Source organism: Phacochoerus africanus, chromosome 4, assembly GCF_016906955.1.
Source record: "Phacochoerus africanus isolate WHEZ1 chromosome 4, ROS_Pafr_v1, whole genome shotgun sequence".
Classification (NCBI taxonomy): domain Eukaryota; kingdom Metazoa; phylum Chordata; class Mammalia; order Artiodactyla; family Suidae; genus Phacochoerus; species Phacochoerus africanus.
In genome coordinates, this window is record NC_062547.1 from 74,506,672 (window position 1) to 74,528,726 (window position 22,055).

Sequence of the window (22,055 nt, forward strand, 5' to 3'; positions counted from 1 at the left end):
TAATATAGATCTGCAGGCCATTGGATACCACGAGAGAAGCGGCTCAAGGTAGAGAGTGGGCATTGGCTATCACAGGAGGAGGAGCTGAAGCACCTGTCCACCATTGGATATCGAGAGACAAGGTTCAACTCAAAATAGGGACGCGCCGTTGCAGGCTTGAGAGGGTGGGGCTTGGGTAGAGGCGGGCGGTATGGGGGGTTCTGAGGAAAAATAGCCAAAAAAAAAGGGCACGAAACACTTATTTCTTCACTCAGGACAAGTTTATTGAGCGCCATGTGCCAGAGCCACAAAATATGTAATATACATAGTAATTCAGTGGAGAAAAATGTATTGAGCACTGCCATGGATAAGTTACTGTAAATTACTATAATCTCTGCCTCAGTATCCCCATCTGTAAAATGGGATTCATAATGGTAGGGATCCTATGTAAGGATTAAATGACATCACCACCCCTAAGGCTCCAGAAACTGTGCCTGGCAGTAGGAAGTACTTGAAGCACTAAGTGCTATTAACCCTGCTTTTGAGAATTCAGTGTCTAGCAGGGCAAGGAAATGTTCATTTCTTTCTAAATAACTCAAAAGTAAAATAGAGTTCTTGAGAAAGAGCTGAGTAATGGCGGAAACTTTCTCTATCCTGGGGAACCAATAGGTTTTTCTCTGAAGAAATAGTTTAACCAGAGGTCAAAGATGATTAGACCAGTGGGTGCTGGAAGGGCATTTGGGGCAGAAGGATTCTACTGTATGCCTTGTGAATATCGATGGCCTGTTTGGGTTTTATTTTAACTTTATTTGTTCCCTTGGAGGCGCAGCAGAAACCAACCCGACTAGGAACCTTGAGGTTGTGGGTTCGATCCCTGGCCTCGCTCAGTGGGTTAAGGATCTGGCGTTGCCATGAGCTGTGGTGTAAGTCGCAGACGCGACTTGGATCTGGCGTTGCTATGGCTCTGACGTAGGCTGGCAGCTATAGCTCCGATTCTACCCCTAGCCTGGGAACTTCGTATGCCTTGGTTGCAGCCCTCAAGACAAAAAAAAAAACTTTATGAAAAAAATGGAGGGATTTGATCCCAGGGTACGGATATAATACTTTAGTTTCAAGAAACATCCCTAAGCATGTGAAATCTATCTCAAAAAGACGAGTTTTCTTTCTTTTTTCCAAAGTTAAACCGACACTTACTATATGAGCCAATAATTCCAACCAGGTGTCTATCCAAGAGAAATATCCTAGGAACTATGAGGTGCGGGTTCGATCCCTGGCCTCGCTCAGTTAGTTAACAATCCAGTATTGCTATGGCTGTCGTGTAGGGCAGCAGCCATTGCCCTGATTGGACCCCTAGCCTGGGAACCCCCATATATGCTGAGGGTGTGGCCCCAAAATGGAAAAAAAAAATTAAGATTGTCAATTTAAATTATATATTTAAACAGTAAATTAAACAATAAATCATATATATAAACAGTAAAGTATTTGGATCTAAAATTTGGATCTAACTGGGCATTCCATTTTTGGGTTTGTTTTTTTTTTTTTTGGCTACCCAGAGGCATATGGAGTTCCCCAGCCAGAGATCAGATCCAAGCCACAGTCAGGACCCAAGCCACTTTAACCCACTCTGACAGCCTGGGGATGGAACTTTTGTCCCAATGCTCCCAAGATGCCACTGATCCCATTACGCCACAGCGAGAACTCCCCGTATTTTTCTTTACTAAGACTGGTCTCCCTCACATTGGGGTAGAAGTTGCACCATAATCAAGGAAGTTGGTGCAGAGGAGTCTAGACTAGGCCAGAGTACAAATGGGGACACTGAGGCCCAAAGAGGGACCTGCTTGCCTGAGGTCATACGTTCAGTCAGTCTGAGGGCAAGAATGCCACTTCTAGGAATTCTCTTTTGGCACATCAGGTTAAGGATCCACCATTGTCATTGCAGTGGGTTGGGTCACTGCTGAGGTGCAGGTTCCATCCCTGCCCCAGGAACCTCCCCATTCTGTAGGCACAGGGAAAAAAAAAAAAAAAAAAACCATTTCTGCAGGTCCCCATCTCCAGGGCCCTCCTGATTCAGCACAAACTTCTTTTCCCCCAGACCTGAACCAGTGCAGAAAACCTGGCTGTGCCACGTTGAGCAGCTGAACAAAGATCAAGCTCTTTTGGAAGCCAGAGGACAGAATTCACCAAGTGGGACAGGAGGGTCCCCAAAGTGGCAGGCTGGGCAGGAAGAGGAGAGGATCCACACATTCCCACCAAATCAGAGGCCAGTGAAGCCAATAGTTGAGCCATTAGTCATTACCTAGGGAGATGACATTGCTTCCTGTTCCCTCCTTGCGATAGGACCTACTACTTGACCAGAGTAGGTAACAAACTAGGGAAGTTGCTATCTCATTCTCCACCTAGAACTGCATGAAACATCCCCTACCAGGAATTCCCGTTGTGGTGCAGCAGAAAAGAATCAGACTGGTAACCATGAGGTTGCGGGTTTGATCCCTGGCCTCACTCAGTGGGTTAAGGATCCAGTGTTGCTGTGGCTGTAGTGTAGGCCGGCACCTGCAGCTCCCATTCAACCCCTAGCCTGGGAACCTCCATATGCTGTGGGTCCTGCCCTAAAAAGCAAAAAAAGAAAAAGCAAAAAAAGAAACATCCCCTACTAATCAGCAGGTAACATAAGTACCTACTGTGCGCCGCAGGCTTGATCTCCAGTTATTGCCTGGGCCATCAGCTTTCAATCCTATGATTTTCTTTTTTTTTTTTTTGTCTTTTTGCCTTTCCTAGGGCTGCTCCTGCGGCATATGGAGGTTCCCAGGCTAGGGGTCTAATCAGAGCTGTTGCTGCCGGCCTACGCCAAAGTCACAGCAACGTGGGATCTGAGCTGTGTCTGGGACCTATACCACAGCTCACGGCAATGCCGGATCCTTAACCCAATGAGCAAGGCCAGGGATTGAACCTGCAACCTCATGGTACCTAGTCGGATTCATTAACCACTGCGCCTCGACGGGAACTCCTCGATCCTATGATTAAGAAATATTTGGAGTTCCCGTGGTGGCGCAGTGGTTAACGAATCCGACTAGGAACCATGAATGAGGTTGCGGGTTCAGTCCCTGCCCTTGCTCAGTGGGTTGACGATCCGGCGTTGCCGTGACCTGTGGTGTAGGTCGCAGACGAGACTCGGACCCAGCGTTGCTGTGGCTCTGGCATAGACTGGCGGCTACAGCTCCGATTAGACCCCTAGCCTGGGAACCTCCATATGCTATGTGAGTGGCCCAAGAAATAGCAAAAAGACAAAAAAAAAAAAGATGACCATGTTCTTATCCTGAGAACCTGTGAATATGGTAACATCTGTGGCATTCCTAGTCGGATTCGTTAACCACTGTGCCATGACGGTATCTCCAGAACATGGTCATCTTTAAGGTGCACTATTCTGCTGACTGCAGAGATTAAAAGTATGGACCCCACAGGAATTCCACCGTGGCTCAGCGGAAATGATCCTTAACCAACTGAGCAAATCCAGGGATTGAACCCATGTCCTCATGGATATTAGTTGGGACCGCCAAGCCACGATGGGAACTCCCAGCAACTTATTTTTAAAATGTGCTTACCCTGGAGTCCCCCTGTGGATCAGTAGTTTAGGGATCCAGCATTGTCACTTCAGCGGCTTTGGTTGCTGCTGTGGTGCCAGTTTGATCCCTGGCCCTAGAACTTCCCCATGCTGTGGGCGTGGCCAAAAAAAGAAATCTTAATTAATCATATACCTCAATGTAAAAGTTAAACTACAAAACATTTTGAAGAAAATATAGGAAGGAGTTCCCGTCGTGGCGCAGTGGTTGACGAATCCGACTAGGAACCATGAGGTTGAGGGTTCGATCCCTGCCCTTGCTCAGTGGGTTGACGATCCGGCGTTGCCATGAGCTGTGGTGTAGGTTGTAGACGCGGCTCGGATCCCAAGTTGCTGTGGCTCTGGTATAGGCCGGTGGCTACAGCTCCGATTAGACCCCTATCCTGGGAACCTCCATATGCCTCGGAAGTGGCCCAAGAAATAACAAATAGACAAAAAAAAAAAAAGAAAAGAAAATATAGGAAAGGAGTTCCCATTATGGTACAACAACTAAACGACCTGGTGTTGTCTCTGTAGCCACTTGGGTCACTGCTGAAGTACTGGTCCAGTCCCTGGCCCGGTGCAATGGGTTAAGGATCTGGCATTTTCACAGTTGCGGTGTAGGTTATAGCTGTGACTCTGATTGCATTAGATCCCTGGCTGGGGAACTTTCATATACCACAGGTGTGACCAAAAGGAAAAAGAAAAGAAAAGAAAACGTAAGAGAAAGTTTTTGCAACTTTAGGGTATCTTTTTTGTTGTTGTTATTGTTTGTTTGTCTTTTTAGGGCCACACCCATGGAATATGGTGGTTACCAGGCTAGGGGTTGAATTGGAGCTACAGCTGCTGGCCTACACCACAGCCACAGCAATGCAGGATCCAAGCTGTGTCTAAGGCCTACATCACAGCTTATGGCAATGCCGGATCCTTAACCCACTGCACCGGGCCAGGAACTGAATCTGCATCATCATGGATACTAATCAGATTTATTTCTGCTGAGCCACGATGGCAACTCAAACTTTGGAATATCTTTGAATGCAAAAATCAAAAGCTATGTAAAAACTCAACAACCTTGAGCAAATGATTTGATTTCTCTAGGTCTTAGTTTACTCATCTGCAACATTGGAGAATCAGCAGTGTTTGATTTATCAACCGAGCTGCTATTAAGTCTATGAAGATGACACAAATATAGGCATGTAAACAGCACTCACCAAATATCACCGGTGATTATTATAAGAGAGAGGTGCCTTGGGAGCTCAGAGTAGACTACATCTAGCTTAAGAAAGGTACTAAAGGAGGGCTTCCTGGAGAAAGAAGATTGGAATATATCATTGTCTGGCTATGTGATTTGGGGCCAGTCTCTTTATCTTCATTTGAGACTATAAGGGATATAACCCTTATAAATTGTTATTTTCAATTTTTTTTTTTTTGGCCTTTTTGCTATTTCTTGGGCCGCTCCTGCGGCATATGGAGGTTCCCAGGCTAGGGGTCTAATCGGAGCTGTGGCCGCCAGCCTATGCCAGAGCCACAGCAACGCAGGATCCGAGCCGCATCTGCAACCTACACCACAGGTCACGGCAACGCCGGACCGTTAACCCACTGAGCAAGGGCAGGGACCGAACCTGCAACCTCATTCATGGTTCCTAGTCAGATTCGTTAACCACTGCGCCACGACGGGAACTCCTTTTTTTTTTTTTTTTGTCAATATTTCAAACATTTAGAAAAGTTGAAAAGGTTAGCGCTATGAATACAGTATGTTCTTCCATTACTTAGCTATTGCTGCCCAACAAATTACCCCAGAATTTACTTGCTAAAAACAAAAAACAGGAGTTTCCATTGTGGCTCAGTGAGTTAAGGGTCTGATATAGCATCCGTAAAGAGGCAGGTATGGAGGTCCCGTTGTGGCTCAGCAGAAACAAATCTGACTAGCATCCATGAGGAATGCAGGTTCGATCCCTTGCCTTGCTTGGTGGGTTAAGGATCCGGCATTGCCGTGAGCTATGGTGTAGGTCATATACGAGGCTTGGATCCCACGTTGATGTAGCTGTGGTGTAGGCTGGCGGCTACAGCTCTGATTAGACCCCTAGCCTGGGAAACTCCATGTGCCAAGGATGGGGCCCTAAAAGGACAAAAGCCAAGAAAAATACATAAATAAAAATAAGTTTTTACGGAGTTTCTGTCGTGGCGCAGCGGAAATGAATCCTACTAGTATCCATGAGGATGTCAGTTGGATCCCTGGCCTCACTCAGTGGGTTGGGGATCCAGCATTGTGGTAGGCTGTGGTATAGGTCACAGACTTGGCTTGGATTCTGCATTGCTCTGGCTGTGGTTTGGCCAGCAGTTGTAGTTCCCATTGGACCCCTAGCCTGGGAACCTCCATATGTTGCGGGTGGGGCCTGAAAAGACAAAAAGAAAAAAAAAAGGGAATCTATATCTATATATATGACTGGGTCACTTTGCTGTACAGCAGAAAGTGGCACATTATAAATAAACTGTTCTTCAATAAAAAATTAAAAATTAAAAAACATACCTGAGATGTCATTTCATACACAAATACCTCAAAGTATCTCTAACTGGTAAAAACTATTATTTTTGGGGCTGTACCCACGGCATACAGAAACTCTCAGGCCAGGGATCAAACCTATGCCCAGCAGTAACTAGAGCCACAGCAGTGACAATCCTGGATCTCTGAACTGCTGAGCTGTCAGGGAGTGACTAAAAACATTTTTTTTATTTTTTCTTTTAGCGTTGCATCTGAGGCATATGGAGGTTCCTGGGCTAGGGGTCCAATGGGAACTACAACTGCTGGCCAAACCACAGCCAGAGCAATGCAGAATCCAAGCCAAGTCTGTGACCTATACCACAGCTCACCACAACACTGGATCCCCAACCCACTGAGAGAGGCCAGGGATCCAACTGACATCCTCATGGATACTAGTAGGATTCGTTTCTGCTGTGCCACACAGAAACTCCGTAAAAACTTATTTTTATTTTCTTGGCTTTTGTCCTTTTAGGGCCCCATCCTCAGCATATGGAGGTTCCCAGGCTAGGGGTCTAATCAGAGCTGTAGCCGCCGGCCTACGCCAGAGCCGCAGCAACGCAGGATCCAAGCCTGTCTGTGACCTACACCATAGCTCACGGCAACGCCAGATCATTAACCCACCGAGCAGGCCAGGGATCGAACCGGCAACCTCATGGTTCCTAGTCCGATTTGTTTACACTGCGCCAGGACGGGAACTCCCTAAAAACTTATTTTTAAACATCACTGTCTTGTCATTACCACTCTTAGCAAAATCAACAATCTCTTTATATTACTTAATGCTCAGACCCATTCAGATTGCCCAGGCGGTTTCAAACATGCCGTTTTCCTGTGCCTGACCCTTATTTGAGGTTATAGACTGCTCCCACTCTCCCCTCCCCTAAATCCTATTTTCTACAAAATTCTTCTCCATAGCACTGAACCGCCGTAGTTTTAATCAAATCACCTGCTTCTTTTCCCGATCAAAAAGAAAAAAAAATAATCAAGAGTTCTCCACGAAAGGGAATTTGGTTTGTTTTTTTCAATGCTGGTACAGAGGTGACGCTCAAGAACTACTGAAAGAGTAAATCTTTTTAACCCCTGCCATTATTGAGGGCTCTCGAGTTGCATCCTCATCCTCACAATCCTACTAGGCCGGTGCTATTCTTCACTCCTATTTCACAGGTAGGAAACAATTCAGGAAGGTTAAAGTTTGGTCTGCATTAGATTTTTCCTTAAATTCTGTCAACGCTCTGAGAATAACCTCCAATCCCCTAAACTCAAACCCCTCTGGGATCCATGGCATCATGGATCCCCAAGCCCCTGCTCTGTGCATCCTCTTCATTCTCTTCCACAGTGTGTGTGGGGGGACTACTGGTGTTGACCACGGGGCTGGGCTTTGGGGGTCTTGAAAGGCCCCCATATTGAATTGAGACTATCAGGTAACAGCTGGAGAGCCAGAGAAGATTCTTGAGCAGAGAAAAAGTAGGCCCGTTCCTCCCTCTCCTGTCACTCTTTAGGAAAAGCGGTGAAAGGTGCCCAAGCCGTCTCCCTCTGGAAGCGCCCTCGTTGCCCCGGGCAACAGATTCCTGGAGAACCACCGAGACGCAGCGCCAGAGTGTAGAGCGGGCACACCAGGCTAGCGAGCGGATGAGAGCTAGAGGCACGCAGGTCCTATTGTCACGTGGCTTGTCGCGCGAAGGCGGGACTTCCGGCGAGGACGTATTTTCTTTCCGGTTGTTGGCTCCTGCCGGCCCCTCCCGGACTGGGCCTTGCGCCCCCCGCCCCCCCGGGGCTCCCAGCCGCCGGGCCGCCGCCACCATGAAGAAATTCTTCCAGGAGATCAAGGCCGACATCAAATTCAAGAGCGCGGGCCCGGGACAGAAGCTTACAGAGTCGGTCGGGTTAGTGACGGGCGCTGGGCCTTGAGGCTAGGGGGCGGGCTGGGTGGAGGTAGGGCAGAGTAGGCGAGAGGTGGGGAGGGGCGGCGGAGAGTCTGAGGAGCGGGAGAGACTTCGGGGGGGCGGGTCAAGAGGAGGGTGGGAGTAAGGGGGAGGGGAAGCCTCCGGGGGCGGGGCAGGAGGGAGGGGGCGGGGCTGCAGCTTTTGAGTGGTCAGTGGAGAGACCCTAGAGGGTTAGCGCGGGCGGTAAAGGGAGAGGCGGGGAGGTGGAGACGGGACCCTAAAGAGGCATCGCTTAAGATTTGGGGGAATCTAGGTGACCAGAGCTTTGGGACTGAGCCTGGAGAAGTAGAACTGGAGTGGCAAAAAGTCGTGAGGCTTAGAGTTCATGGCAGTAGCGGTCTGGGCTTTGGTTCTGGAGCAGGAGGGAGAATGGGGTGAGAATCTGGATCTCCAGGAAGCCTGAGGCATTGTTGGAAGGGTAGGGAGGGGCTTGGGAGGTCTGGGTGAATTGGGAGGGGCTGTTCTGAAGGTGCTGAGGAAGATCTGGGAGGAGAAAGTGGGCAGGTGGGTGGAGGTGAGGAGCCGGAGGAGTCTGGAAGGAGACTGGGGCCTCCTGAGTGATGGCTGAGCCAGCCTGGATCCCCTGGGGGAGACCTGGGAGGGGAGGAGAAGTTGGCCTGCACTTCCAGGCCTCTGAGACTTATCTGGTGAGGACTTTGAGAGAAGGGCCTGGAGACCCACAGGAAACTCCGTAGGGAGGTGGCCGAGGGGCCACTGCTGTGTAGAGGATAGTGAAGAGCTAGAGCAGGTGAGGATGCCAGTCTGAGGGCCAGTGGGCTGAGAAGGAGGCTTCACTGGTGGGTGGGACAAGCAGAGGGGCTGGGGGACCTGAGGGGGGTTAGGCTTGGGAGGGACTGGAGAAAGATGTCAGCTTGGGGAGGGGTCTGCGAGGAATAATGGAAGGATTGTAAAGAGGTGGGGGCTAGGAGGGGTTTGGAGGAGAAGCAGGGAGGCTGGCAGGAAGGGGGTGGTGAGGGACTCATGAGGCATTGGGGGTGGGTGAGGGAGGGCGAGTGCGTGGCAGGCACATCAGGGCATCTGTCACGAGGATTGGGGGTTCCTGAGGTTCTTGGGAGGGGATCGATGAGTGGGATGAAGGAGGCCCATGAGGGCCCAAACCATGAATAAGGGAGGGAAGTGCAATTCCTGGAAGCTTGAGAGGGAAGAGGAGGGCAGCTTAAGGGGGGCCTGGGGAGAGCAGTGGGGCAGACAAGGGGGTCCATTCATGTGTTAAACAAGTAGTGGTGGAGGTGGGGGGCTGGTGCAGCTGGGACAGTGAGTGACAGGAAGGAGGTGGGGGCTGAGTGGGTGATGGTTGTGTCAGACTGGAGGCCTGGGAGGAGAGGGGAGGGACTTCATGTGCAAATCCAGGCTTCTGTGACGTGTCTGGAGCAAGATGGGAGATTCAGGGTATGTGTGAGGGTGTGTGTCCCACACTGTTACAGCGTGAAAATCCCTGCCCTCTCAGAGGGGGAAGGTGGACAAGTAAACCAATACAGAAATGGTGAAAGATAGGCTGCAAAGAAAATTATACAGGGTGGAGTTAGTGAGCAATGTTGGGGACTGTCAGAGGGCCTGGGAATACCTCTCTGAGGAGGTGATGTTGAGCTGAGAGCTGGAAGAGGTGAGAGTCAGGCATGTGGAAATCAACCCCTATCCACACGCACACGCACATACCCTTGATGCAGCCCCTGCTTCATCCCAGCGGAACGCTTCAGGCAAAAGGCACAGAAAGTGCAAAGGTCCTGTGGTAGGATGGACCTGTGTAGAGAACAGCAGGGAATGTAAACAGGACCAAAGGAGGTAAACGGGGCAGCTTGTGAAGGGCCTGTAGGCCGCAGAGGCTCTAGGAATCTGTCGTGCGTGCCGTGGGAGCACTTTGCATCGAGAAGTCACTAGCCCTGGCCTGGGTTTTACAAGGATCCCTCTGGTGGCCCAGAGGAGTCATGAAGGGGGTGGGTGAGGGGTCTTGGAAAAATGGCGTTTTTATGGAAAGATGCAGTGGGGGTGGAGCTACATGTCTTGTGTCTGAGCCTGAGGCCTGTGAACTGAGAGTCTTGGCTCTTGAGAAGGTTCTAGAAATAGAGCACAGGTGATTCCAACTATTGGAGTTGGAAGAGTGTCCTGAGGCTAGGAGGAGAGTGAGGTAGGTGAGTCAGACCAGGGTGGGAGGAAGGACTTCTCTGCTGGAACGTCAAGTCCAGGTCCTTTTCATGCTTGGTCGGGTTAGGCAGCCGCCCATCCCATGGGGTGATCGCCTTACTTACTCCCCGGGGTGGAAGGGAGATTAAAGCAGCTCTTTGTCACACACTCCACATAGAGCCTGCCTGTGGCCGGGCACACTGCCTGAGCGTCCATGCCCCTCTGGGGCTTGTGAAGGGGCATCTGGGAACCTCCCTTGGAGGAACAGCTAGCTCCTGGCGTGCTGCCTGGTACACAATAGGTGCTCAATAGATGAAGCGTCAGTGTCTCACCATTGTAGACAGTAAGGATGGAGACTTGCCCAGGGAAGGGAGTGGAAGAGGAGCAAGGTCTGTGCATCGCATCAGCCCCTGTGGACTCTAGCTGCCTTCTTGCCTGCTCCATGGCCCTGCAAGCCCAGGTGGGCATGCTTACCTGACAGATGACTCTGAGGCCCAAGCCGGTGCAAGACTTGCCTGAAGGGGCAGAGCTGGGAGCCAGACCACCATCTGCTTCTAGGGGCTCCTCCATCTGTGTTAGGACCCTCTGGTGGCCATGGTGGCCCATGGGGAACAGACATGAGTCTGTCTGCTGGGGCAGAAGCGCCTCTGCCTGTCCCGTGTCACCTCACTGCTCCTCCATTCCTCCTTAGGGAGAAGGCCCCCAAGGAAAAGCCCAAGCAGCAGGCGCTCCGGCAGCCCCGCCAGGGACCCACTGATGAGGCTCAGATGGCGGCCGCGGCGGCCCTGGCCCGGCTCGAGCAAAAGCAACCCAAGGCGCGGGGCCCCACATCCCAGGATTCTATCCGGAACCAGGGTGAGCCTCCACCATCCTCCAGCCACAGCTGGGGTGTGTGGGGGAGGCAGGGCGGGCCTCTGCCCCTCCATCCTCGAGGCTGATCTTCCACTGTTCATGGGTCCCAGACCCTTTGCTTGGCTCTGGATGAAAATAACTACGTAACTGATGGTTTGGAGTGGGAGAGATTTTTAAATCACAATTGTGAGCAAGTCCACAAAGGGAAACGAAGGTGAAAAGGCAGAGGGGTCTGCGGTGGTCTGGGTGACATGCATGTCAGGGGAGCTGTGGGAGGGAAATGGGAGCAGGGGCTCAGAGGAGAAGCATGTGTCTGGTGCAGCCTGCGGGGCATGGAGAGACGGTGGGCTGGGCAGATCTCAAGCTGGACGGACCAGAACTTGACTCACATGAGGCTCTAGGCCAGAGATGGCATGCCTGGCTCACGGGGCCACATACTGACCCATCTCTGTCTCTCCCTCCAGTGAGAAAAGAACTTCGAGCTGAAGCAACTGTCAGTGGGAACCAGGAGGCCCCAGGGACCAACACGGTAAAAGTGGCAAAGCCTCATGGTGGCAACATGATGCCCCCGGGGAGTGAGAGACCTGCGAGCCCTTAGAGGGCCCATTTGAGCCCTCTCCTGTGTTGGTCTGATTGGTGCCTAGCCCTGGGCTGTGCGCCTCAGGTGCTGGGGAGGGTGGGGAGACACAAAAGAGATTTTGGAGTGGATTGAGGTTACTGTCACCTCTGGGAACTCCCCCTTAAAAAGTGGAGGTAGCCTCTCTTGAGCATGGTGCCTTCTGGGACCTGAATACTTGGCACCTAATGATGCCAGGCACTGGGAGAGGGATTGCACCTCCATTAAGTTGTTCCCAACCCACTCCCCTTAACACCATGAGGGTAGGTGCTATTGTAGTTCCCACTTTTCTGAAGGAAAAAACTGAGGTTCAGAAAGGTGAGGCCAGTTGTCCTTGGTCATGTACCTCGAAGCCACCAGCAGCAGGACTAGAACCCCAGTCTGGCTGAGTCCAAAGCCCTTACCTTTAGTGGCACCTTTAGCCTTACCTCTGCTGCCTTCCTTGGAGGTAGGAGGGCACCATGCAAATTGGTGTAATCAGGGAGGCCTTCCTGGAGGAGGTGGGCCTCAAAAGAGCCTGGCAGAAAGGGTGTTCTGAGCAGCACCACCTGTAAGGCCTCCCTCAGTTTTAGAGTGGAAGGGACCCTGGAGATTGCCTAGACTGGAGGCCCAGAGTGAGGCCAGGACTTGTCCAGGGCACTGTGACTCCCACCTTTCCTACCAAAGCCCCTTCCTCACCAGATAGGGGGATGGGAACTGCAGGAGCCATCAATTGAGCACTAATTCTTTGTCCAGAGCTATTACATTCTTTCTGTTCCTTGTATAATTCAGAGCTGGTCCCTAGGGGACATCTTAACAGATCAGAAGACAGGCTCAGAGGGGTCGGCCACTGGTCCAAGGTATCCCATGGCTGATAGGTGAAGGAGCAGTCCTGGGACCAGGGATCTCTGCCTCCCAGGGCCACACTCTCAGTCCTGTGGCACTAGGGTGGCTCAATGAGGCCTCTGTTTACAGTCCAGGCTCCGATACCTTCACCCATCCTTCCAGGTGCCCGAGCCCAAAGAAGAAGGCTCAGCCCACCTAGCGGTACCTGGAGTGTACTTCACCTGCCCACTCACGGGGGCCATCCTGAGGAAGGACCAGAGGGATGCCCGCATCAGAGAGGCCATTCTCTCAGTGAGTGCCAGCCCCAGAAGCCCAGGTGGCACAGAGCCCCTGTAGTTTCTCCATCTGCCTATGTTGCAGTCCTGTTCTTTTTTTTTTTTTTTTTTGGCTGCACCCACCCACTGCATGTAGAAGTTCCTGGGCCAGGGAGTGAACCTACACCTCAGCAGTGATCCAAGCCGCTACAGTGACAACGCTGAATCTCTAACCCACTGTGCCACAAGAGAACGCCAGTTGTGGTCCTGTTTTAACCTCTCCAAAGAGGGAATACTCGGGAAGTTCCCTGGTGGTCTGGTGGTTAGGATTTGGCACTCGTATCACTGTGGCTGGGTTTAATCCCTGTTCTGGGAACTGAAATTCCACCATCAAGCTGCCATGCTCCATTACCAAAAAAGTAAAATAAAATAATGAGGGAAAATGAGGGAATACTAACTTGTGGGATAGACTTCAAAATACAGAAGGGGAGTTCCCATTGTGGTGCAGCAGAAACAAATCCAACTAGGAACCATGAGATTGGGGGTTCAATCCCTGGCCTTGCTCAGTGCATTAAGGATCCGGCATTGCCGTGAGCTGTGGTATAGGTGGCAGACACAGCTCAGATCTGGTGTTGCTGTAGCTATGGTGTAGGGTGGCAGCTGTAGCTCTGATTCAGCCCCTAGCCAGGGAACCTCCATATGTTACAGGTGCAGCCCTAAAAAGCAAAAACAAACAAAAACCCAACAAAATACAGAAGGGTAGGCTAGGAAAAGCTGCCTCCCACCCACCTCACAGCCACCCTCCTCGAGGTAGCTGATATAAGTAGTTGAAGTCTCTTTTCAGAGATGCTCTGGAGTTCCTGTCGTGGCACAGTGGAAACGAATCTGACTGGGAACCATGGGGTTGTGGGTTCGATCCCTGGCCTCACTCAGTGGGTTGAGGATCCGGCATTGCCATGAGCTGTGGTGTGGTCGCAGACATGGCCCCGGATCGGGTATTGCTGTGGCTGTGGCTGTGGCCGGTGGCAACAGCTCCGACTGTACCCCTGGCCTGGGAACCTCTAGTGTTGCGGGTGTGGCCCTAAAAAGCCAAAAAAAAAAAAAAAAAAAGCTCCAATTACAGGCAAACTTCCAGTGCATCTGTATCCTTCACAATTGTGTTTTTGTTCTTTGTTTGTTTTTGCTTGCTTTATTTTTTAGGGCCACACCCATTTCATATGGAAGTTCCCAAGCCAGGGTAGATTTGGAGCTGCAGCTGCCAGCCTCTGCCACAGCCACAGCAACACCAGATCTGAGCCTCCTTTGTGATCTACACCCCGGCTCAAGGCAATGCCTTAACCCACTGAGCAAGGCCAGGGATTGAACCTGTAACTTCATGGTCACTAGTCGGGTTCGTTAACCACTGAGCAATAACAGTAACTATGGCTTGGTTTTGATCCCTGGCCCTGGAATTTCTGCATGCCGTTGGCATAGCCCAAAATTAAATAAAAAATAAATGAAAATCAAAAAGATTCCATTTCTGGGAGAGCCAAAGTCATAATAAAAAAAAAAAACTTGGGGGAGGGGGAGGCAGTGGGATGGACTGGGAGTCTGGGGTTAATAAATGCAAACCATTGCATTTGGAGTTGATAGGCAATGAGATCCTGTTGTATAGCACAGGGAAGTATGTCCACTCACTTATGATGGAGCATGATAATGTGAAAAAAAATGTGTGTATGTGTGTGACTGGGTCACTTTGCTGTACAGTAGAAATTGAACACTGTAAACCAAGTATAATGGAAAAAATATAAATCATAAAAAAAATTTTTTAGGTGGTTCCCGAAGTGGCCTAGTGGTAGTGAACCCAACTATTATCCATGAGGTTACGGGTTCTATTCCTGGCTTCGCTCAGTGGGTTAAAGGGTCTGGCCTTCCCATGAGCTGCGGTGTAGGTGGCAGATGTGGCTCAGATCCCTCGTTGCTATGGCTGGTGTAGGCTGGCACCTGTAGCTCCTATTCGACCCCTAGTCTGGGAACTTTCATATTGCTGTGGGTGAGGCCCTTGGGGGAAAAAAAGACAAAAAATTAAAAAAAAAAAAATCCTTCTGTATTTGGGAATAATTTAAACCTAAAGAAAAACTGCAAGAATAACAAAAAGAACAGCTGACTATTCTTTACCCAGGTTTGAGTATCCTATTACTGTTCTGACAATTACTCCGAACTTGGTGCCTTCCAGCAGCACACCTCTCCTCTTACAGTTCTGGAGGTTAGAAGTGGGACTTGGGTCTTGCTGGTCTACAATCGAGGTGGCCCCAGGGCTGTGTGCTTCTGAGAGCTCGAGGTCAGTTCCTTGGCCTTTTTCACCTTCCAGGATGTCTTCCTCCGTCTTCACAGCAAGGCAGGTCTTTCTCAGCTGCCATTTCCCTGCTTTTCTCTGCTTCTTTCTTCTCTCCCCCCTTTTAAAGGCTCTTATGATTCCATTGGGCTCACCTGTATAATCCAGGCTAATCCTATTTTAAGGTCGCTGATCAGTAGCCTTAACTCCATTTGCCACGTTCACACCCCCACCACGTAACATATTTCCAGCTTCCAGGGATCAGGACCCAGATAGCTCTGTCATTCTGCTAATCTTACCCAGCCTTACCAGTTGTTAACATCTTTACCCCATTTGCTCTATCACCCCTCTGTTTTTTTCTGAGCACTTTGAAAGACCCGCCTTCTCTGTAGTGACTGCATGATTCACTGTAAATTCTTCCCTATTTAACCAGCTCTATGTTGATGAGCACGTAGGAAGTTCCTAGTCTCTTGCTAATGGGAATGGTTTATATGATGAAAACCTTGTCTGTACATCACTTTGAGCTCTAGGGTCAGTTCCAGAAGTGAAAGGACACGTATTTAAAAGCTTTGGATAGTTGTAAGCAGATGAACCTCCATGGGGGTTGTCCGGATTCACATTCCCACCGGCAGTGTGGGAGAAGGTACCCATTTTCCTGTCTCCCTAGTATCACTGTGGATTATCAAGCTTTTTTTTATTATCCACATTGCTAGGTAAAAATATGATCTCAGCAGAGTTTTAATTTGCTTTTCCCTTTTTTGGGTCCGGTTAGCTGTTTTCACATAAGAGTTCATTCTTTGCCAATTTTTGTGTTAGGTAGTGGTATTTTTTTTCTTTTTTTTTTGTCTTTTTGCCTTTGTTTGTTGTTGTTGTTGTTGTTGTTGCTATTTCTTGGGCCACTCCTGTGGCATATGAAGGTTCCCAGGCTAGGGGTTGAATCGGAGCTGTAGCCACCGGCCTACGCCAGAGCCACAGCAGTGCGGGATCCGAGCCGCGTCTGCAACCTACACCACAGCTCACGGCAACGCCGGATCGTTAACCCACTGAGCAAGGGCAGGGACCGAACCCGCAACCTCATGGTTCCTAGTCGGATTCGTTAACCACTGCGCCACGACGGGAACTCCTTTTTTTTTCTTATTGATATGTAGGCACTGTTTACATATTAGGAGAATTAGCTTTTTGCCTATGATTTGATTTGTGACTATTTTTTCAGTTGTTTACTTTTAGACTTGTTTTTGGTCACTTTGCCATGTGGAAGTTTTTGATCTTTATGTAATTCAATGTGTCAGTCTTATTTCGGGTTTTGTGGCATACGTAGACAGGTCCTCCCCACTTTGGGATTGAAACAATTCTCCTATGGTTTTTCTAGTGCTGTTCTGTTTTGCCTTTTGTTGTTTGTTTTGTTTTAATGTTTAAAGCTTTGGTCCAACTCGAATTTATCCCTGTGTAGAATATGAGGCATGGAGCTAGTATGGTTTTTTTTGTTTTTTCCCCAGATTGTTACCCAGTTTTCTCCAATCCCCATTTATTGAAAACATCTATCTTTTGGCCACAGCTGTGAAATCTGTCCTTTTTGGACATTCTGTTTCTTTGTCTGTTGTCTGTTTGTCCTAATTTAAAGGAGGCTGCAGGCTGCCTGGAAACATTTGAGAACAGCGTGTGGAGCTTCAGCTCTTCCCTGTGGGGTGGGTGCGCTTGTCCTAAGGAGGCCTCCATCTCACTGACACTGGTCTGCAGACCTGCTTTCTCTGCCCTTCCTGGCCCTCTTGTCCTACCCTGGTAACTAAACTTCCAGACTGCGCTGGCAGAGCTGAGCTAGCCTTTTGGATCAGCTGTCTGACCCATGGCTGCTGAAGACTCACGCCTGTGTAGTTGAGGGAAGGTGGCTGGGGTGGGATAGAAGCCCCACCCTGCCTTCCAGGAGCTCTGAGCACTCCCGGGCCAGACTGAGGCTGCCCAGGTAGATCTGCATGGATTGGGTCGTTGGTGCTCTGCCACATCACCTCTGGCAACCCAACTGTTCACCCCCCACTGTTACACAGCAGAACAAATGAATTTGGGTCAGATACAGGTGCCAGCCTTGCTTGTGAGACAACACGGTGTGGCTGTGCGCAGTGGCCATCTAGAGCGTGAGCAGATATGCTCCTCGCCTTAGTTATCCATTCATAGCCTTTTCCCACTGGGAAGCTGAGAGAGTCCCTGGAGGTGCCTGGAGGCTAGGCTGGCTGAGGGATCAAATGGGGGCCATGTGACCTCTGCAGTTCTGCCCCTCCCCAGGGAAGCAGGTGAAACCCCAGAAGCACAGGGACTAGATTTCCACTATTTTGCCTCCCCCAGCTGTGCACCAGGCAGCCACAGGTCACAGACCTCTTTTGCATCCATCCTGTCTCTGCTGCCTCAGTCTATCCCTAGAATGTCCCTCAGTGGGCTGGGGGATTAGGAGGGATGGTGTGTCCACGGTGGCCAGCAGGTTCCGGATCTAGAGGCTGCAGCGCCCTTGGCGGTGCTTAGTGCTGGGTTTGGGCTCCAGAGCAGAAGGCAAAGATGTGTGTCAGACCAACCTAGGGTGGCATAACCTAGGGTGGCATAACCCAGGCTGCCAATGCCCCCTCTTTCCTAGAGGTGGGGGGAGGGTGAGGCCCAGGCTGGAGTTCTCAAAAGGGCTTTTCTCCTTGTTCTGCTGGGCCTGCACGATCGAGTTTGCTTTGGTCACATGCTAGGGCCTGCTGTGAGAAAGTTCTGTTATCACTGGTGTCACTAGACCCAGTTGCTTGGCTGGCATGGCCTCCAGGTGCCAAGATGGGCACTTCCTTTTTTTTTTTTGTTCTTTTAGGGCCACACCCACGGCATATGAAAGTTCCCAGGATAGGGGTCAAATTGGAAATGTAGCCACTGGCCCAGATCACAGACACAAGGCCAATCCAAGCTACATCTTCTACCTACAACCACAGCTCACGGCAATGCCAGATCCTTAACCCACTGAGCGAGGCCAGGGATCAAACCCATATCCTCATAGTTGGATTCATTACCGCTGAGCCACAACATGAACTCCAGTGGGCCCTTTCTGACTCGCTTTCCTCCCTCCTCCCAGCACTTTTCCACCGACCCAGTGGCTGCTTCTATCATGAAGATCCACACGTTCAACAAGGACCGTGACCGGGTGAAGCTGGGCGTGGACACCATTGCCAAGTGAGTGGGTGGACCCCACCCCTCCCACCAGGGTCCCAGCTCCTAGGCCTCCATTGCAACCTGCTGAGGGAGCCTGGCCCTGGGAGTGCAGCCAGGCCCCACCCTTCACTCCCCTAAGCCCTTGGGGAAGGGGCTTGGCCTCTCTGGGCCTCAGTTTAGCTATCTCTAAAACGAAGAGTTTTGCCAATTTAGGGGTTCCCAACCCTGACTTCCCTCCCAGAGCATCAGAACATGAAGGAGGCAGGGTTTTCCCCTGCCCCCAGTTCCTCTGACTGAGCAGGTCCAGAGGGGCCCAGGGGTCCATGTTGCCCGGGAGCCTCTGAGCTAGCTCTGGGCACCATTATTCTGTCTCTGCCTACTCCACCCCACCGTGGTTGTTCCTCAGTGCCCCCAATGGGAGAGCCTAGACTGAGGAGGCCCAGTGATGGGGGCAGCAGGGGTTGGGCTCTGTGGGTGTCCAGGGTATGATGGCAGGCTTTCCTGGGTCACTCGTAGTACAAGCTGACGTGGCTGTGAGCTGCCATCCTTGTTCACCCCAGGTACTTGGACAATATCCACCTGCATCCGGAGGAGGAGAAATACCGGAAGATCAAGCTGCAGAACAAGGTGTTCCAGGTGAGGGCTGCCACTAGACTTAGCCTGGTGTGGCTGGCATGGCCAGGCCTGAGGCCACCCAGGACCCAGTCCAGCAGTAGGAGCAGGTGGCCTGCAGATAGCCAGAGGGGGCCAGAGCCAGGCTGCAGAAAGGCCCCTGCAGGAGTTGGGAGTTGGCAGGTGGAGAGGGGGATTCCTAAGCACAGGTTGTGTACAGTATGCATACAGTGTCTGCTCTCCCCACCAGCCACAGCATGTTTTGGCTTTTCTTTGAATTCATTGGAAACACATCAGCACTGGGTAGATTTTTCACAGACTTCTGGTTTCTGTGGAGAAATCAAAGGGCCTCCCACCCTGGCCCTTTGGTACCTGTGCAGCTGGCAGGGCTCCACTGTTTCCTGGTGGCCCCCTCTGAAGCCCAGCATCACACAGCCCACCTCCCTCACTTTTGGGGATTCCCTCGCCCCACAGCCTCCTTTGCTCTGGTGTTGACCTTTCAGGGTCCCAGGCCCTATGTAAGCTAAGCCCCACAGACAGCTTCAGGGGTTCATCTTCTCTGGGGACAGAGCAGCTCTGAGACCCGGGACTTTGGGAGGAGGATGGGGTGAGCAGCAAGGCTGGTGGGGTGCACAGGGGCCTCCAAGGTCCCATATGACCTCTGGTTCTGCTCTCAGGAGCGCATTAACTGCCTGGAAGGGACCCATGAGTTTTTTGAGGCCATCGGCTTCCAGAAGGCACTGCTTCCAGTCCCTGACCAGGGTAAGAGGAATAGAGAAGAGCCTTGGCTGAGCCCAAAGAGGGTGGTGGGAGGGGCCTGGCTCAGAGTTGACGTCCCTGTGTGTCATAGAGGGCCCTGAAGAGTTCTACGTGCTGAGCGAGGAGGCCTTGGCCCAGCTACAGAGTCTGGAGCGGCATAAAGAGCAGCTGCTGCACGCTGAGCCTGTGCGGGCCACACTGGCCCGTCAGTGCCGGGTCTTCCGGCCCTCGCCCCTGGCTTCCCAGTTCGATCTGCCCGCGGATTTCTTCAACCTCACTGCTGAAGAGATAAAGCGGGAGCAGAGGCTGCGGTCTGAGGCCGTGGAGCGGCTGAGCGTGCTGCGGACCAAGGCCATGCGTGAGAGGGAGGAGCAGAGGGAGATGCGCAAATACACGTACACAGTGCTGCGTGTGCGCTTCCCTGATGGCTGCCTGCTGCAGGGTGCGTGCTGGGCTCTGGGCACCATGATCCCCACAGCCTCCGGTCTGGGCTCTTCCCTGGGGGCTCCGGTGGGCCCAGGGTGGTTCCCACAGGCTTCAGCGCCACTCTGACTGTCCCCCCCCTCACCCCCCAGGGACCTTCTACGCCCGGGAGCGGGTGGCGGCACTGTACGGCTTTGTCCGTGAGGCCTTGCAGAATGACTGGCTACCTTTTGAGCTGCTGGCCTCAGGAGGGCAGAAGTTGTCGGAGGACGAGAACCTGGCCTTCAATGAGTGTGGGCTGGTGAGTGGCAGGCTCCCCAGATCCAGATTGGCTCTGGGTTCTTGTTGAATTGGTACATACTCCCTACCCTCATGAGGGGCATGCTTTTCAGTTTGGGATGGCATTAGGGGAAGGCATCCTGGAGCCAGGCTCCCTGGGTGTAAGTCTTCCTTGCACTGTGACCTTGAGTAACTTTTCTGTGTCTATAAAAATGGGAAATCATAGTCTCTTAGAGTCCTCGGAGGAGCAGAACCAAGATGGCATTCAGAATACAAAGAATTGGGGTTCCCATTGTGGCTCAGTGGATTGACAACCCGACTAGTATCCATGAGGATGCAGGTTGGCTTCCTGGCTTCACTCAGTGGATTAAGGATCTGGCGTTGCCATGAACTGTGGTGTAGGTCACAGACATAGCTTGGATCTGGTGTTGCTGTGGCTGTGGTGTAGGCCAGCAGCTACGGCCCCAATTCGACCCCTAACCTGGGAATTTCCATATGTCATGGGTGTGACCCTAAAGAGACAAAAAACAAACAAAAAAAACAAGGAATTACTGGGAAGGATGCAGGAAGGGGCCAAAAAACAAGGAATTACTGGGAAGGATGCAGGAAGGGGCCAGAGAACAGTGAGACACTGATTCAGGGAGCCCGGCAAGGAGGCCTGGACAGGAAGTCCTGATTGCTGCCTGAGACTGAGTTTGCTTCAGGCAGGCCAGGAGACCTCCCCAAGCCTGAGTCACAGTCAGAGGAGCCTGTGTTAAAGGAATGGACTGACTGCATGTGCAATGTCACCAGTGGGAAGTAGCCACAGGGGAGAATGGCCCTGCCCTGGCTCTAGCACAAAGATTTGAACATGAAGAGAGGAGCTCTGTTTTCCCAGACAGAGCCAGAGTGATGCTGAGGCTTCTCACCCCATTGCAGGTACCCTCGGCCCTCCTGACCTTCTCATGGGACGCAGCTGTGCTAGAGGACATCAAGGCTGCAGGGGCCAAGCCAGACACATCTATCCTGAAACCTGAGCTCCTGTCGGCCATCGAGAAGCTCTCGTGAAATAAAAGCAGGGCTGGCTTCAGCTCCTGTGGGTCTGTGTTATGCTCTCCTGCTTTCTCCACATTCCCTTTGTCCCGGCCCCTCTGCCACTACCAGGCCTCCCAGCTTCCTCTGGAGACATGGGGAGGATGCCAGCTGGCCCCAGACACATGCTGTGACCGCCTCTGGGAGAGGGCAGCCACGACTAACCTGTTTCACAGAACCCCTGGGCATGTCATCTGTGGGCACTCCCTGCAGCTCCGGCCCCATCCCCATGTACTTGGCCCATGTGGCTGCAGCTGGCATGAGGGTGACACTGGGCCTGTCAAGGACATAATTCTATAAAACTGTAAACTTGAATAAATAGGATGTTTGACTAGTTTCCTAATGGTGAGTTTAAGCTGTGGGATGCAGGGTAGGGTCAATAGCTGCAGTGCCACCTGTAGCAGGGATGGCCCAATGCCCCCCCCCCACCCTGCCAGTGAAGTGGGACCAGATGGATACTTGCTTTCGTGAAGGTATCTGGGGGCCCAGGAGCCCTGCATGTCTGAGGCAAGTTCTTCACTTCTTGAGTTTTCCTGGGCAGGGAATCCCTAACCTTTGTCCCAGCTTGTTAGACAAGCCAACCATGCTGAGGGAGGGCTTCCCAGGGCCCTGGGGCTGTGAGAGCCAGAGCCTTACAGGCCCAGCAGGACAAACTCCCCACAGATAGGAGCCTGGTGTCCTCAC

The 22,055-nt window shown here is 51.5% G+C and overlaps 1 protein-coding gene across 3 annotated transcripts; it reads left to right on the forward strand.

The window, feature by feature from the left end:
* Positions 1-7,791: 7,791 nt before the first annotated feature.
* On the forward strand, positions 7,792-21,369 carry UBXN6 (UBX domain protein 6). Of its 3 annotated transcripts, XM_047777464.1 has the most exons (10): positions 7,793-7,996; positions 10,890-11,053; positions 11,515-11,579; positions 12,654-12,782; positions 18,151-18,248; positions 18,788-18,863; positions 19,517-19,601; positions 19,690-20,040; positions 20,174-20,322; positions 21,219-21,369. In XM_047777464.1, the coding sequence occupies exons 1-10, from the start codon at positions 7,914-7,916 to the stop codon at positions 21,345-21,347; spliced, it is 1,329 nt and encodes a 442-aa protein (XP_047633420.1). In that variant the 5' UTR covers positions 7,793-7,913; the 3' UTR covers positions 21,348-21,369. The 3 variants fall into 3 exon arrangements, with proteins under 3 accessions (XP_047633422.1, XP_047633421.1, XP_047633420.1); XM_047777466.1 differs by lacking the exon at positions 12,654-12,782 and having other exon boundaries at positions 7,792-7,996; XM_047777465.1 differs by lacking the exon at positions 11,515-11,579 and having other exon boundaries at positions 7,792-7,996; positions 12,655-12,782.
* Positions 21,370-22,055: the final 686 nt, after the last annotated feature.

What these genes read in the sequence shown, in the direction of transcription:
- UBXN6 (XM_047777464.1), top strand. Translation starts at nt 7,914, where the DNA reads ATGAAGAAATTCTTCCAGGAGATCAAGGCCGACATCAAATTCAAGAGC. An exon ending in AAGCTTACAGAGTCGGTCGG is followed by an intron (nt 7,997 to 10,889) that starts GTTAGTGACGGG and finishes ATTCCTCCTTAG; the next exon opens with GGAGAAGGCCCCCAAGGAAA. An exon ending in GCTTCCAGTCCCTGACCAGG is followed by an intron (nt 19,602 to 19,689) that starts GTAAGAGGAATA and finishes TGTGTGTCATAG; the next exon opens with AGGGCCCTGAAGAGTTCTAC.